This window comes from Lissotriton vulgaris, chromosome 3_1, assembly GCF_964263255.1.
Source record: "Lissotriton vulgaris chromosome 3_1, aLisVul1.2, whole genome shotgun sequence".
Classification (NCBI taxonomy): Eukaryota; Metazoa; Chordata; class Amphibia; order Caudata; family Salamandridae; genus Lissotriton; species Lissotriton vulgaris.
Genome location: NC_141689.1, coordinates 1247315743 through 1247329927, shown reverse-complemented (window position 1 = coordinate 1247329927; position 14185 = coordinate 1247315743). Strand labels below are relative to the sequence as shown.

The 14185-nt window shown below is 45.8% G+C and overlaps 1 protein-coding gene across 3 annotated transcripts in view; it reads right to left on the bottom strand.

Moving 5' to 3' along the window:
• LOC147727739 (zinc finger protein 10-like) overlaps positions 1-14185 on the bottom strand; it is a 230460-nt gene that overhangs the window by 14362 nt on the left and 201913 nt on the right. For all 3 annotated transcript variants that reach the window (XM_086961741.1, XM_086961739.1, XM_086961740.1), the window contains one exon: positions 2158-2271. In XM_086961741.1, the coding sequence (XP_086817867.1) occupies positions 2158-2271 (114 nt within the window). The remainder of the gene's footprint in view (positions 1-2157; positions 2272-14185) is intronic.

Sequence of the window (14185 nt, the reverse complement as noted above, 5' to 3'; positions counted from 1 at the left end):
CTTAGGCAATCTAAATAAAAGTAAAAACGATAGGCTAGTGCTGCAACACCCCTCATCTACTAATGAAAAGTTAAGTCAGCTTGACTGAAAAAGCATGTGAAATATGCATTCCTTTGGCAATGCAATCAATGCAATGAAAACCATTCGACCACAACTGCACAAACAATTTGAGTCACTATGGTAGACTATAATGCAGACCTTCATGAGATGTCTACAAAAAAAATAAATGGATCGCCATTAAAATAGTACAAAGAGCAGCTGCTAGAAAGGCAGTAAACATTAATAAAAAAGCACCACACCGCCTGCATAAGCTATGAACTATTGTATGGAGAACTCACAGTAACTTTTGGCAAAACACATCATTTTACTGTGTTAAACCATGCTGCTTTGTATTGGATTATAGCACTTATAATTTAGTTTCCTCCATTTCAACTTAAAAATAGTTTAAAACAAATCTTTATCATTGGACCTTAAGAACTTATTTCTTTGATAAAACAATGGGCTGGCTATTTTCTTTGAAAGTGCATAACACTTTATTTTTTGAATTTGCATGTTCAGAATTTTGACCTCTTGACCAATGCTGAAAAAATACTTCCTATGACTTGACATTTCATGTGGATGTTATTTATTTATTGCCATAGAATCAGCGTAGTAGTTGCAGCTATGCTCTTGAGCTCCAAAACTTACTAATAAATGAAGCCACTGTCAACACCTGCCATGTTCTTTCCAGTAGTGACTTGTGGGCAAAATATCCTAACTGTGGAACTGGGAATACATTGAATCGTGGTTAACTTCACTGCATCTTGATGGCTTCATTTCCTTCAATTCCTAAAAAGCAAAATTTCTTGGCTTTCACACTGCCCCTTATCACTCAGTCAGGGATAATGTCTACAAAACAGCTTGGTTGCAAATCCGCATTCACTGCAAGATTAAATCCTACATTCCCCCCGCAGCGTTCAAAACTAGTCTACAAGCCCTCGATTATTCTCATATTGATAGAAGAAACACCCTCGTATGTGGTCTTCCTAATACTATTCGCCTCCCTCTCAATGCTGCTTTGTGCGAAAAGGCTTATCTTATTAACGGCAAATGAAAATGTGATCACTTTCCCTGGTTTTTCTCCAATCTTTACTGGCTATCTATCCGAGCCTTCATCCAACTTAAAACCCCCAGCATCATTTACAGAGCCCTGCATGCTCACAAACTGGCATACTTAGCTGAAGGACTCTCCCTAGCTGTTTCTGTTCACATGACTTAACACAAACCAAATGATCCTAACAGAAAACAATCAATCCTTCTCTTTTGCCTCCAACAACCGTCCCCCCCAGCTCCCAACTGAAGAGGGCACCTTGCTTCTAAACTTTGAAATGAAATCCCAAATCTCTTTTTATCTCTGTTCGCCTCTACCCCAGTAATCCTATTTCTGCCCAGCCTTCTGATGTTTTGTCATGTCATTATTTTATACTGTTCTGCTTTGGTTGGTCACTTCCAAATAACCCAAAAGCGGTTGCGCTTGCAATAATATTAGTGCGCTGCTGCTGTGTTACAGTATTGAAAAGATACGCAATTATCCCTGAATTTTCTATGGAAACACATTTAGAATTTGGACGGGTGTGCCTGTGCACTGTCAGTGACCTGGCCAAAGAGGCATGAAAGAGCTGAAATTGAATAATAAATTCAAAGCTGTTCCTAACAGGGGCCCCAAAATCCTTAAGATGTCCATGTGACTTAGTGTGTACTGGTTCTTTTTTTTAGGTCGAGCCTGGTTAGCACACTTTCTGCTCTGCAAGGAATGCTGTATTCCAGTATGGACTTGAAGCTCCGCCCACTCTCCACCCATATTTTTCATTGGCTTGTGTCATTGTCCTTTGTAAATGCAGGCTTCGGATTCGTTAATAGGCTTGTTAGTCCCGCCTTAGTATCGCCTTGTCTTTATTTGTAACCTCCCATGAGGACTGGCCATTTTACTTCTCTTGTTAGACAACATGTCTTATTTAGCCTGTAAGCACTATTTTCTTTAAAGAGTTTCTCCTACTGCAGGCACAACATGCTTTCCTGCAAAATTCAGAGCGCCATGTGTGCTTTCACTTTCCAAGCAGCCCGGGACAATGGCAGCTGCTTCTTTGATGTCCTAGAAAGACAGCAGAGTGTACTCACCTTCAGGGTTGTTGATATTGCTCTTCCTCTCAGGTTCGTTTTGATCCATGGAATAGGATTCTCCCTCATCTTTAATAGTGAATGACACAGCCTGTCTTTTAGCAGCACACTGTCCTAAAGGGAAAAAAAACAGTAATTAAGTAGTAGGCAGATTAATGGACCCATTTGTTTTAGGCTGCTTTCTTGCAGAAAAAAATGTGGACTGTTGGGAGACCTTCTATATGCCAGGGTAACAATGCCAAATTTGGGGTACATCCATGAGGTTCTATGGTCTTAGTCACCTGGCAAACAGTCTCATGGAGACAGGGCTGTAGGGCTCATCTGAGCATCCTGATGAATATCACAGCTATGATGGTTTGGGCCACCTGCGAGGATAGGTTTCACATTGTGGTTATGCTATCAACATAATTAATAAAGAGCTTTTGAACACTTTCACCAGGAACTAACAAGGACAGATGAAACAATCTGCTCTCATTATAAACTGCTTAGGGTTAACATACAAGTAACTGGATGGTAATAGTAAGCAAGAATAATGTATGAATGAAAATGTAAGGAAAGAGTTGGGGCCATTGTTAATCTCAGCACTGTACCAACTCAGGTGCACTGATAAGTGTACTAACAGACAAGAGACTGCTCATTTACAAATCTCATAAATGTACTCCAAACTTACTTGAGTTGGTATCAAGGTTGCTTCCTCTTCTTGCACGACCCCCCCTCGCTATCAAATGGAAATTCTGTTGAATATGATCACAGCTGCAATCCATAACTTTATTCTTCAGTTTTGATAAATGCATCACCCATTTTAGACATTATGTTGCTTACATCTCTTTTCCAACTGCACTTCCCTGGAAGAGGTTTTGACATTTTTAAGCATACCGTTGCCCAAGGATTAGTTATCGTCAAAGGGACCTTCCATGCCACAAGCATATGAACTTGACAACTGGCCTGCCCCCTTCCTTTGTCGCTCCAGCCAACATGGCTCCAAAACTAGAGTGAGGGGGAGCTAACCCAGAACATGTTTGGATGTTTGGAGTGAACACAAGGGAGGGTTTGTTCATTACCTTAGAAACAGCTTTGGGTTGGCACAGGAGCTCTGACCATGGGAAGAAGGGTTCAGTCTTATTGGATTGTTCCAGAATGCTGGGCAGAAGTTTTGGGACAGGGAAGATGTGGGATCCTTGGATTGGCCAGTGAAGCCTGGCATCTGGAATTTTCCACTCACATTTCTAAACCCCAGCTCAAGGCAGAGACTGTGAACAAGGCGCTGGACCTGGAAGGCTGTGACAGCAGAATCATGAACAGCTGTTAGGAGAACTAACCTTATGACGAGTTGGGGAATATCTGTCCTCCGCTGCCACCCCAAATGCCCTACAAGACAGCCTTGAGAATTGGGAGTTAGAGCAGGGGAGTGCTCTGCTGGCTGGTGGTATAGGGGCTATACAAGAAGCCCCCACAAGTAGGAGAAGAACACCCAGAGCAATGAAAGGAGAAGACGGCAGCAGGGAGCCAGTAAAACTAGCTCCCTGCAAAAGTTATGCGTTAGCGATCAGGAACGCAGGTGAAAAGGCTCCCTAGAGTTCGCTGCCCAGAGCAAAACAATCTAAAGATTATCAAAATCAGTTATAGGGGCTCAAAACATGGCTATTTAAAGGATTTGACCTTTAATCTACTGAAAAGAAAACAAGTGGGTGGCCCTACACTGCAACTTAAAAATGTACCCCCTCACCCCTGGTTTAACTCTTGGGGAAGAGGGGTATGTGTGTGGCCCCCTCCCCATTAACAAATTTGCAATTTTTGAAGGGGGCGCCTCTTTCCTTAAGGGCCGTTGCAAGCAACCAGGATCCTGGGACTCCATCCCCAGTGAGAGGAGGGACACAAGACTCCTCCTGCCACAGCAGAACAGGAAACAAAGGCTGCTCCCACCCATGAGGAGAAGAAGAAACTGATGCCGGCTCCTGCGACTGGCATGGATGGCGTCTGGGGAGCAGGCTGTGTCGTGGGGGCCTTCGGACTTCCTTAAAAGCAGCCAATGAGGTGCACAGTTGTGGATGCCCAGAGTGGATCCGGGGCAACCGATTAAAAGAAAGAAAAATAAAAACAAACGGAAATGTTCCCACCCCGAAAAGCTGCTCGTACAAACTTCATAGCTCTGTGGTAGGAGCGCACCATAATGGTTCGAAAGGTTTTTTTTAGCATATTTTCTTGCTCTTGTGGTGACCAACAATGGGCAGAGGCACCACCAACATTATGAACAGATGTTGTGGGGGCTGAGGGAGTGGAAGCTTCCTTTCCCCCCCTCCAAATGATTTAAAGCTTGCCCTAACCTTCACAGGGCAGGAAACCTAGGACCCCCAGATAAGGTCAAAAGGTTTCAAACATTCCTGGAGCTGGGATTTAGTGCTCTCTAACACAGTAGTGCAGAGACCTGTAATGGTTAGTCTTATGGCTGCATAATGTAGCATGACGTGGTCAAATAAAACACCTGTTTGATGTTGTTTTGAATATAAATGCTTTATTGAACATTTTGTTGGTGAATAATGCAATGCTGATTGATAATGAATGTATTTAGAATTGATTACTGAATCGTATTGGTTTTAATGGTGAATGCTAGTATGTGACGATTGCCTTATATTTTTATGTGGTGACCACCCTGACAAAGTCAATAGGCTTGCTTTATATATTATGTTGAACCATTGACAAACCCAGTAAGCCTTCTTAATTTTTAAATCTTTACTCCTGGAAGGTGTTCTGCGAGGAGATACATTTTGTGACGTATGGCCCATCTCCAGATGGTCTGTGCTAGTTGTGACAGCTGGAGAGAGTGTGCCCCCCCCCTCAGTTTTTGTATGTAGTACATTACTGTTTTGTTGTCTGTATGAATCAGTACGGTTTTGCCTACTAGATGAACTTGAAATGCTTTGAGCGCTAGAAAAATCGCTAGCAGCTCTAGATGATTTATGTGAAGCTGCTTTTGCTGCAGGCTCCACATGCCCTGAATTGTGTGCATCTGGAGATGAGCTCCCCAACCAGTGAGCGAAGCGTCTGCTGTTAGCACTATCTGTGGAACTGGGTCGATGAAGGGCCGCCCTTTTGAAAGGTTTTGTGTATTCCACCACTGCAGAGAGCGATGGGTGCGGCCGTTTACCAACACTAGATCTAATAACAGACCCTGAGCCTAGTTCCACGGACGTGCTAAGCATTCCTGCAGGGGACGCATTTGAAGTCTTGCGTAAGGGACTATTAGAATGCAAGACGCCATCATTCTTATTAACTGCATGAACATTCAAGCTGGCAATGAGTGTCGAGACTGAAACTGAGAGAGTAGAGTCTGCATATTGTGGACTCTGGTCGGTTAGGGGTAGGCCAGAGCCTTTTGTGCATCTATAGTGGCTCCCAAATCATCTTGTTTGTTGGATGGTTGGAGATGGGATTTGGACAGATTTACTGTGAATCCAAGATCGTGGAGCAACTGCACTGTTTTGTGAGTGTGACGTAGACAGCTTTGTTGCGAGCTGGCTTTTATGAGCCAGTCGTCTAAGTATGGGAAGATGTGAATGTGTTGTCTTCGTAGATGAGCTGCAACTACTGCCAGGCATTTGGTGAAAACCCTGGGTGCCAGGCGACCTTTAAGTCCACAGTGGACAGAAAGTCGCCTTGCTGAAGGAGCGGGAGCATTTGTTGGAGTGTCACCATATGAAAGTGGTCCGATTGAATGTATACATTTAGTTCTCTGAGGTCTAGTATAGGCCGGAGAGAGCCGTCCTTCTTGGGAATTAGGAAGTATAGGGAGTATATACCAGCCCCTTGATATTGTAACAGGACTGGTTCTATAGCTTCTTTCTCTAACAGAGAGAGAACTTCTTGCTAGAGAAGGGTGAGATGTTCTTGTGACATTGCGTGTGATCTTGGAAGAATGTTTGGGGGAGTGTCTAAGTTCCAGGCAGTAACCAAATTGGATCATTTGTAGAACCCATTTGTCTGTGGGGGATTGTATTCCAGACAGGTAGAAATTGGGAGAGACGTCACCCGACAGGAGTGGAATGATCAGGGAGTAGCAGCAGGAAGTCACTGCTGGTTATTTGTGAGGAAAGTACGTGTTGACTTGCCTGTGCCTCTTCCCTTACTGTGATTTCCTCTAAAGCCACCTCTAAAATAACCTCTTGATGAGGGTGATTGGTTGTTGCCCTTGTAAGTTAAGTGGAGGAGGGATTCTCTGTGGATACATTCTTGGAGCCACCCCTATAAAAGGAGCGACAAAAGGATCCCCTATTTGAAGGTAACAACAAAGCGCCCATGGACTTGGCGACCTCTGTGTCTTTTTTCATTCTTTTCAGTGAGGTGTCAACTGCTGGACCAAAGAAGTGCTCTTTGTCAAATGGTTGGTTGAGAATAGAGGCTTGCACTTCAGATTTGAATCCTGAAATTCTCAACCAAGCATGCCTGCATAGCAGTAAGCTGGTGTTTAGTGCTTCAGTTAGGGATATTTAGTAAAATCTTATGATGGTACCACCGTTGGCGTCTTGTGCTTTTCTAAACCTGAAATGTACATGTCTGTGTAACCAATTCATGTCATGGCATGTTTATCCAATTTGCAAACCTGCTTTAAGACCCTTATTGTGGCGCTGTATGTGTAGAAATGCACCATCTTTTCACTTTTTTAAGTAAACGTTTAGAGTGACATTTGGCGCTGCACACACGTGCGGTCTGGTTCCTGGCGCACATAGTCATGGTTGCAGCGCACAGAGACCCTCCACTGCAGCATACAGAGGAAAAAAAAATAGAGGGAACATTGACCAGCACACAACCCTGCCGGCCCCTCTCCCTATATTTAAGGATGGAGTTAGTTTGTTCTTTGTTCCATAGCAGACTTTAGCTGTTAAATTGCTATTCATGTAGGCCAAAAGTAAAATTATCTCCTTTGACACCCTCTTATATTTTGATGTTGCATCTAGTGGAGTGTAATGTGATTAAGGGGTTCATGACACTCTTGGGGTCAGGTGTGATTTGAGAAAGTCAAAGATGTTGTAATCTGCGGTCTATATATTTGTAAATTACTGCATAGTTTTTAGTAGCGCATAAATGTATATTTCCTTTTCAAAGAGAAAAGGCACTGACTGGGCAATGGTTTATTGAGTGCTGTTTTTGCATGCCAGCGGATGGAGAATACTTGCACACACCACCTCCACTGAGTAAGCCTTGGACTGACTAACTTCGCTACCATGAGAGTCAAGTGCTACAATGGGGTACTTGGTTCCCAGTAAGAGAACAATTGTGGATCTATTACTTGTGCAGGTCTCAAGTCCTGCACAAGTAATAACTTTCTTACAGTCTTCATTGGAAAAACCATAAAAAGTCCTCCTTTAGAACACCATAAAATCATGTTAAGCAGTATCTCTCTATTAGTTAAGGAACATCTAAGGACTTCATTGGCACAAACATAAGATAAACTAGAATCCTCCTGAGATTTTTCTCTGCATGTCTTTGATTATGCAGTGCTAGAGTACATAAACAACTCATACTCCATTTTCTATGTGACTATGTGTGATCCCAATAGTATGGAATGTAGTGGTCTACCCAAGTATGTTTTCAATGGGACAACTCACTGTATAATTCCAAATAAATCGCGTCTAAATCTGTCACGAGCAAGCATTTTTCACATTCGTGATAACAATAGATGGACACAGGAAACACTAACACTGCCCTGTCACAATTTTACAAAGCTGCTACAGAACTCCTAACTTGTTAATATAAAAATGCAATCTTTAATGTTGTAAAAAAAATGAGAGCTATCTGGGCTCAAGAAAATTGAATGGCACATAACTGGAGAGAGTCACCTATAGTAAATATCAGAATTACCTGCAAATAGTACTGAGCGAGACAAAACATAGGAAAGGAAGTAGGAAAAAGTGGAAATTAGACAAAGAAGTGGCCAAAACTACTGACTCTATATATAAAGAATTAGGACGTAGGCAAGGCCTACTGTAGTGACCTATCTGAATTTAACATTCATTCATTATATTGTCTCTGGGGATATTTTCAAACACTGTTGATTTAACAAAAAATATGGCTTTACAAATGTGAATTATAGTGGACAAGTGTTACTTATTGTCAATGGACACTTAAAAAATGCAAACATTAACCTTCAAATGGTAGTTTGCTTTTTATGATCCTACGAACAAGTCACTACTTCTGTACAAATAGTTGTCCATACACGGTAGTTGATTGTGAAAGGCCCCATTTTGTCATTGTTTATTTATGACTGCTAGCTGTTTCAGGGTTCATGTGAAGTTTAGTCATAGTTAGGGTCTTTCCCTCACAGTGATCTATCAAGTGCTTATTAAAAACTGGAACGATAAGCCCATATGGTTTCTCTCTCTCTCTCTGTGGGAAATTCTATACTGTGAGTCCAACCCCAATCCGTTCGCAGCTTGCTGGGGTGGTGCAACACCTCTTACTCACCTGTTAAAATGGTTCTGGTCTCCAAAAACGAAATGGTTACTTACCTGTAGGAGTAGTTTTGCCGTTTGAAGACTCACATGCTGTGAATTGTTCTGCTATCTACTGGATGGGTCCAGAATTGTCGCTCTATTTCCCTATTTAGGTCTCGCCCAGGCAGCGCATGCGTGGTATTTTCGAGACATGCTGTAGTCAGGTATGGATTCGTTGCTCCGCCCATTTTCCACACAATTTTTTAATTGGCTCCGGTTACTGCCCTTTGTAAATGGTGGCTTTTGATTCCTCAATAGGCTTAGTATTCCCTCCTTAGTACCTTTGTTTCTCCTGCTGTAACCTCCCGTGAGGACTGGCCCCTTTACATGTGTTGTAACTCAATATGTTTTATGAACAGTCTGCGAGTACTATTTTCTGACGTGACTTTCTCCTATTGCAGGTACGGCATGCGGTTCTGTAAACCGCTTTTTTTTTTTTAAGCAGCACGGCCATGCTCTATCTTACATTATGTTTTGGGCTTAAGGAATAGCGCCATTAACGCTGCTCATGCCAAAATATATATATTTTTATAGAACCGGTGTTAAGCTGCGCTTTGTTTTTTTCAAGCGTGAGGCACACTTCAGGCTTGAGAATGGAGGTCGTGCATTTCTTTTGTTATGTGCGGCTCACAGAAAGCAATAGTATCACAAACTCAACAATGGCGCCTGCGGTTTTCCCGCCCCTATCCCCATCCCGCCCCCTGGTGCCATGCTTTAAGATTCAGCACGGCACCCACTATTATATTAACAACAGGGACTCTGCACTTTATTTTTCAAGGCGCCTGCTTTTTGTCCCTGTGCTGCAGATCTTGCCAAACCTCTTTGCTGAGAGTTTTTTTTTATCATTAGCATGTGGCCCTTGCGTATTGTTCTATGGTATTCACCACTGCCCTGGTCCTCATGTCCAGGTAAAACGGCTTACTGATATTATTTTTTCTTGTGGTAAACAATAGTTTCAGTTGCCATCTCGGTTTGAAGCTTGCAATGAATGAGCACTTCTTGAGTTGAATCCCACGGTTTTGTTTTCACCGCATCGGAGATATTACCACAGTTTGAGTCTTATTTCATTTAGCCTAAAGCTCACCAGTTTTGTCAAGATGTCAAAGGTACCACAAGCAACACTTATACCTCTAAACCAGTGATCGAAGTGCATTAAAAAAACGTATGGGAGGAGGAGCTTCGCGCGCATCCAAGATTGCCGTGTGAGCTCTGGGCTCCCGAGACCCCCGCCGCCACCGGGAATATACGGACTAAAATCCTGCTCTAGTGAATCGGAATTGCGTGACAGAAAGGAGGCGGCATCAAATGAGAGGTTCCCAACCGGTTCCGACATCGGACGGCAAAGTAGTGGGGTCGGCAAGTTTGGGGCCTACGACCGGAAGGAGACCAGGGTCTTGGGTGTGATTCTACCCCGACCCGAGTTGAACAACAGTGGGCTTGGGCACCGGAAGTGGCCGGTCCCAACCCCATCTTAGTTGCCGGTCGCGGTAGGGGAGACCACCCTCGAGGCCCCCCCGCGCCTTCACACCCGTCGACTGTGGACGAGTGCAACGGCATCGGATGTGGTGGTACCAGAACCAACTACAATCGAACAAGTAGAGATCAGAGACACGGGGTCCCCTGGGAGCTGGCCGAGGTGCTGAGGGTATTTCGTGGCCTCGGAGAACAGGCGGCCCTGCTCCAGAAGTTGGGATGGCGACCAAAACTGAGGCGGAGAAGTCCCAGGCTAAATCTACTAGAGGAGACCGTCAAGTGCAGTCCAACAAATTGGTTCGTATACGATGCCCAAGGGCTCACCCATAGGGTCTGGTCGTACGCAAGATGGTGGGACGGATGCCTCTGGTTCCAATCCTGAACTCACACTACACGATGTGATGGCGGCCATCGATGGTGTTAAAACCTCTCTAGGCCAAAAAATGGAATCGCTGGATCATAAGTTGGATACGGTGACCATAGAGGTCAATCTGATCCGGACTGACCTCACTAAAACGAGTGAAAAGGTGAAGTCCCTGGATATCACGACGGCGAGCCTGACTGATGACGTGATGGAACTTCAGCGGGAGGTGCGAAGCCTGAAGGCAGCTGGAGAGGCCGCGACTCGCCAGTTGGACGAATTCGAAGGAAGGGCCCGGAGGAATAATGTGCATCTTACGGGGGTCCCGGAAAAAGCTGAGGGACGGGCCCTCGATTTGTTCGTTGAAGGCATTATTTTGAACCACCTGCAACCTGAAGGCCTGAGTACACTTTTCACCGTTGAGAGGGCGCATAGGATTCCTGGCGGTCAGCCGCGACCGGGCGTCCCTCCTCGACCGATGATCGGAAGGATCCTCAATTTTAGGGACATGGATGCGATTTTGCAGGCTTCCAGGCCGAAGGGGCCTTTGAAGTTCGAAAATTCGACTCTTAACTACTATACGGACTTCACCCAGAAAGTACAGAGACAGCGGCAAAGCTTTGTTGGAGTTAAGCAGCGGGCGACAGGCGCACTGCGAGTTGGGTTTTGGCAAATGCCGAGCGCAGGGTGGGGGGTGGAGGGGGGTGAATGTTGTGGTGTGAGTGTGGGTTTCTTTATTTTTTCTCTCTCAGGTGTTGACATTGTAGCGAAATTTGTGTTGCATGGGTGCGGAACCACGTAGAGCTAAGGGGTCGGGGATTAAAATTTTGAGTTGGAACGTCAATGGCCTGGGAGATAAGATCAAGAGAGGGATGGTGAGTCAGTTAATTAGGCGGCATTCTCCGGATGTGGTGCTTCTACAAGAGACGCACTTAATTGGCAATATATGTTTGGCACTCCACAAGGGAGGGTACAAGTTAGTGGCACATGCTGGCTTCACTACTGGCTCAAGGGGAGTTGGGATTTTGGTTAAGAACTCATTCCCGCTGTCTCTGCGGGACACTTGGATTGACCAGAGGGGTAGATATGTGGGGGTATCTGGGCAGGTTGGGGGCCGGACTGTTGCCTTGTTGTCAGTATACGTGCCACCAGGCCTGCAGAATGACACCTATCGTGATCTGGGCAGCGTTTTCCTTTCCCTACCTCTTGGGGATTTAGTGATCGGCGGTGACTTAAATTCAGTTTTAGATGGGGAATTGGATCGTAGTCCGTCTCTAGTGCTTCGACAATCACAAAAATGGTTGCCGGATTTTCTGGCAGCTCTGGGTCTGATTGATAGTTGGCGTGCACGTACCAGACAGCCACGCACTATACTCATGTCTTGTCGGCTCATGGTAGCCTCTCTAGGCTGGACTACGTGTTGCTTCCGGCGGTGATGGCGCCTAAGATTCGGGAGACGCGTTACCTCGGGAGAGGATTTCTGATCATTCCCCATTGTGGGTGTCTCTTGACCTAGAGCTGCCGGCGGTTGGCAGGGTTGCTCCCCTTAGTGCGTGGCACCAGAAGGTTCCCGCCATTAAGAAAGAAGTTCTACGGATGTCGGATTGTTATTTTCGGGAGAATATAGGATCGGTAGGTTCCGCTCAAACCCTTTGGGAAGCGTATAAGACTGTGGCGAGGGGGGAAGTGTTGTCCCTGGTGGCCGGGAAGAAAAAGAAGGCACAAGCGGAAATGGTTCGGAAGGAGGCCGAAATTGCATTCTTGGAAAAGAAAGCGACCGAGACACATGCGCCGGCTGATCTTCATCAGTTACGCCTCCGTGAGGAAGAGTATAGAGTGCTAGTCCGAGATAAGGCGGTAGCGAGCCATTCGGCGGTCCAGAGTCGTATTTATGAACATGGAGACAAGGAGGGAAAGTTGATTGCATGGCTTGAACGGGGGGAGCGGACCTCTGTATTGGTTCCGGAGTTGGAGGGGTCGGAGCCGCAGACGCTTACGGATCCATAGGAAGTGGCAGATGAGTTTGCTGATTATTATCAGAAAGTTAACACAGGGAGTGCCGGGAGTGCCTTTACGGTGGCTGAAAATTGTGAGATGATCAGGGACATTGCTATGACTTGTTTGTCGGAGGAGGATAAGGGTTTCCTTGATTCCGCTCTGACGGATAATGAGGTTGCCCAAGCGATTAGGCAGATAAAATCTGGTAAGGCGACTGGTCCGAACGGGATCCCTATCGAATTGTATAAGTTGAGTGCTAATAAACTAGCTCCATATGTTCGCGCCATGTTTATGGAAAGTAAGGAGTGCGGCGAGCTCCTCTATGATCAGCGTATCGCCAATGTGGTGGTTCTGTATAAAGCGGGCAAACCTATGACGCAATGCTCCTCCTATAGGCCCATATCACTCCTTAATGCGGAGCCTAAGATATTGGCCAAGCTCCTGGAGACCAGGTTAGTCAAGGTGATCGCGTCCTTAATTCATTCGGACCAGTCTGGCTTTATGCCACGTCGCAATGCGGCGCTGAATCTGAGTCGGTTACAGAGGGTCCTTGGGGGGGCCTCGAAAATACTTGAACCGACGGTGCTGGTCTCCTTGGATACCTCAATGGCATTTGATCGAGTGGAGTGGCGGTATTTGTTCGCGGTGTTTGAAAAGCTGGGCTTTGGGAGTGAATTCATTAGTTAGGTGCGCTTACTGTACACTAAGCCCCGGGCTAGAGTGATTGGCAACAACTGCATGTCTTGTGATTTTCAGTTGGGAAGGGGCACTAGACAAGGATGCCCTTGGTCCCCCCTCCTTTTTGCGTTCGCTATGGAGCCATTGGCTGCGTGGGTGCGATGGGACAGGTCGATTCGGGGCCCGCGGTGGACTTCCGACTGGGGAGACAAGATTTCGTTATATGCCGATGATGTGTTGCTCTACCTTACCAGGCCTAAGGAGTCCTTTGGGGCTTTTCTGGATGTATTGGCTATCTTTAGCAGATATTCCGGCTTGGTCATCAATTGGGCCAAATCGTGATTTTCGTAGTGGTCGGGGAGCCTCCGGTGGTCCCGCGATCGTGCCCTGTGCGGATTGAAACGACTGGGTTTCGGTATCTGGGTATCTATATCACGCTCGATCCGAGGCTGCGCTATGAGAATAACCTGGCTGCTCCGTTAAGTAGGTGTAGGGCGGACGTGGAGCGCTGGAGGTCCCTCCCTCTCTCTTTGCACGGGAGGGCCGTTTTGTTCAAGAGGATGGCGTTCTTGCGGTTCTTGTATGTATTACAGAACTCGATGGACCCGGTGCCGGCGGCTTATTTCAGGGAGATAGAGGCCCTCCAGAGGCAGCTCCTTTGGGGTGGTAGTGCGCGTATAGCTTTCAGCAAGTTGGCTCTCCCTTGGTACAATGGTCAGATTGGGCTTTCGGATATTCAGAAGTACTACTGGGCCTCTCAATTGGCTGCAGTAAACAACATAGTCTATGGGATTCCAGGTGACCCGGGTTACGCTATGGACCGGGGGCAAGCCCCCGGAGGAATGATTGACAGAGCTTTATACTCTAGACCTGGCAAGTTCCCCCTGACTGGTCCAACTGCCCATATGATACGGGTGTGGCAAGTGGCTAATAAATGTTTAGGATGGGAAGGTAGACTTACATTGGCCACCCCTCTGTTCAATTCTGAGAAGTTGGGTTGTATGTGGAAGACCAAGGGCTTCGATAAGTG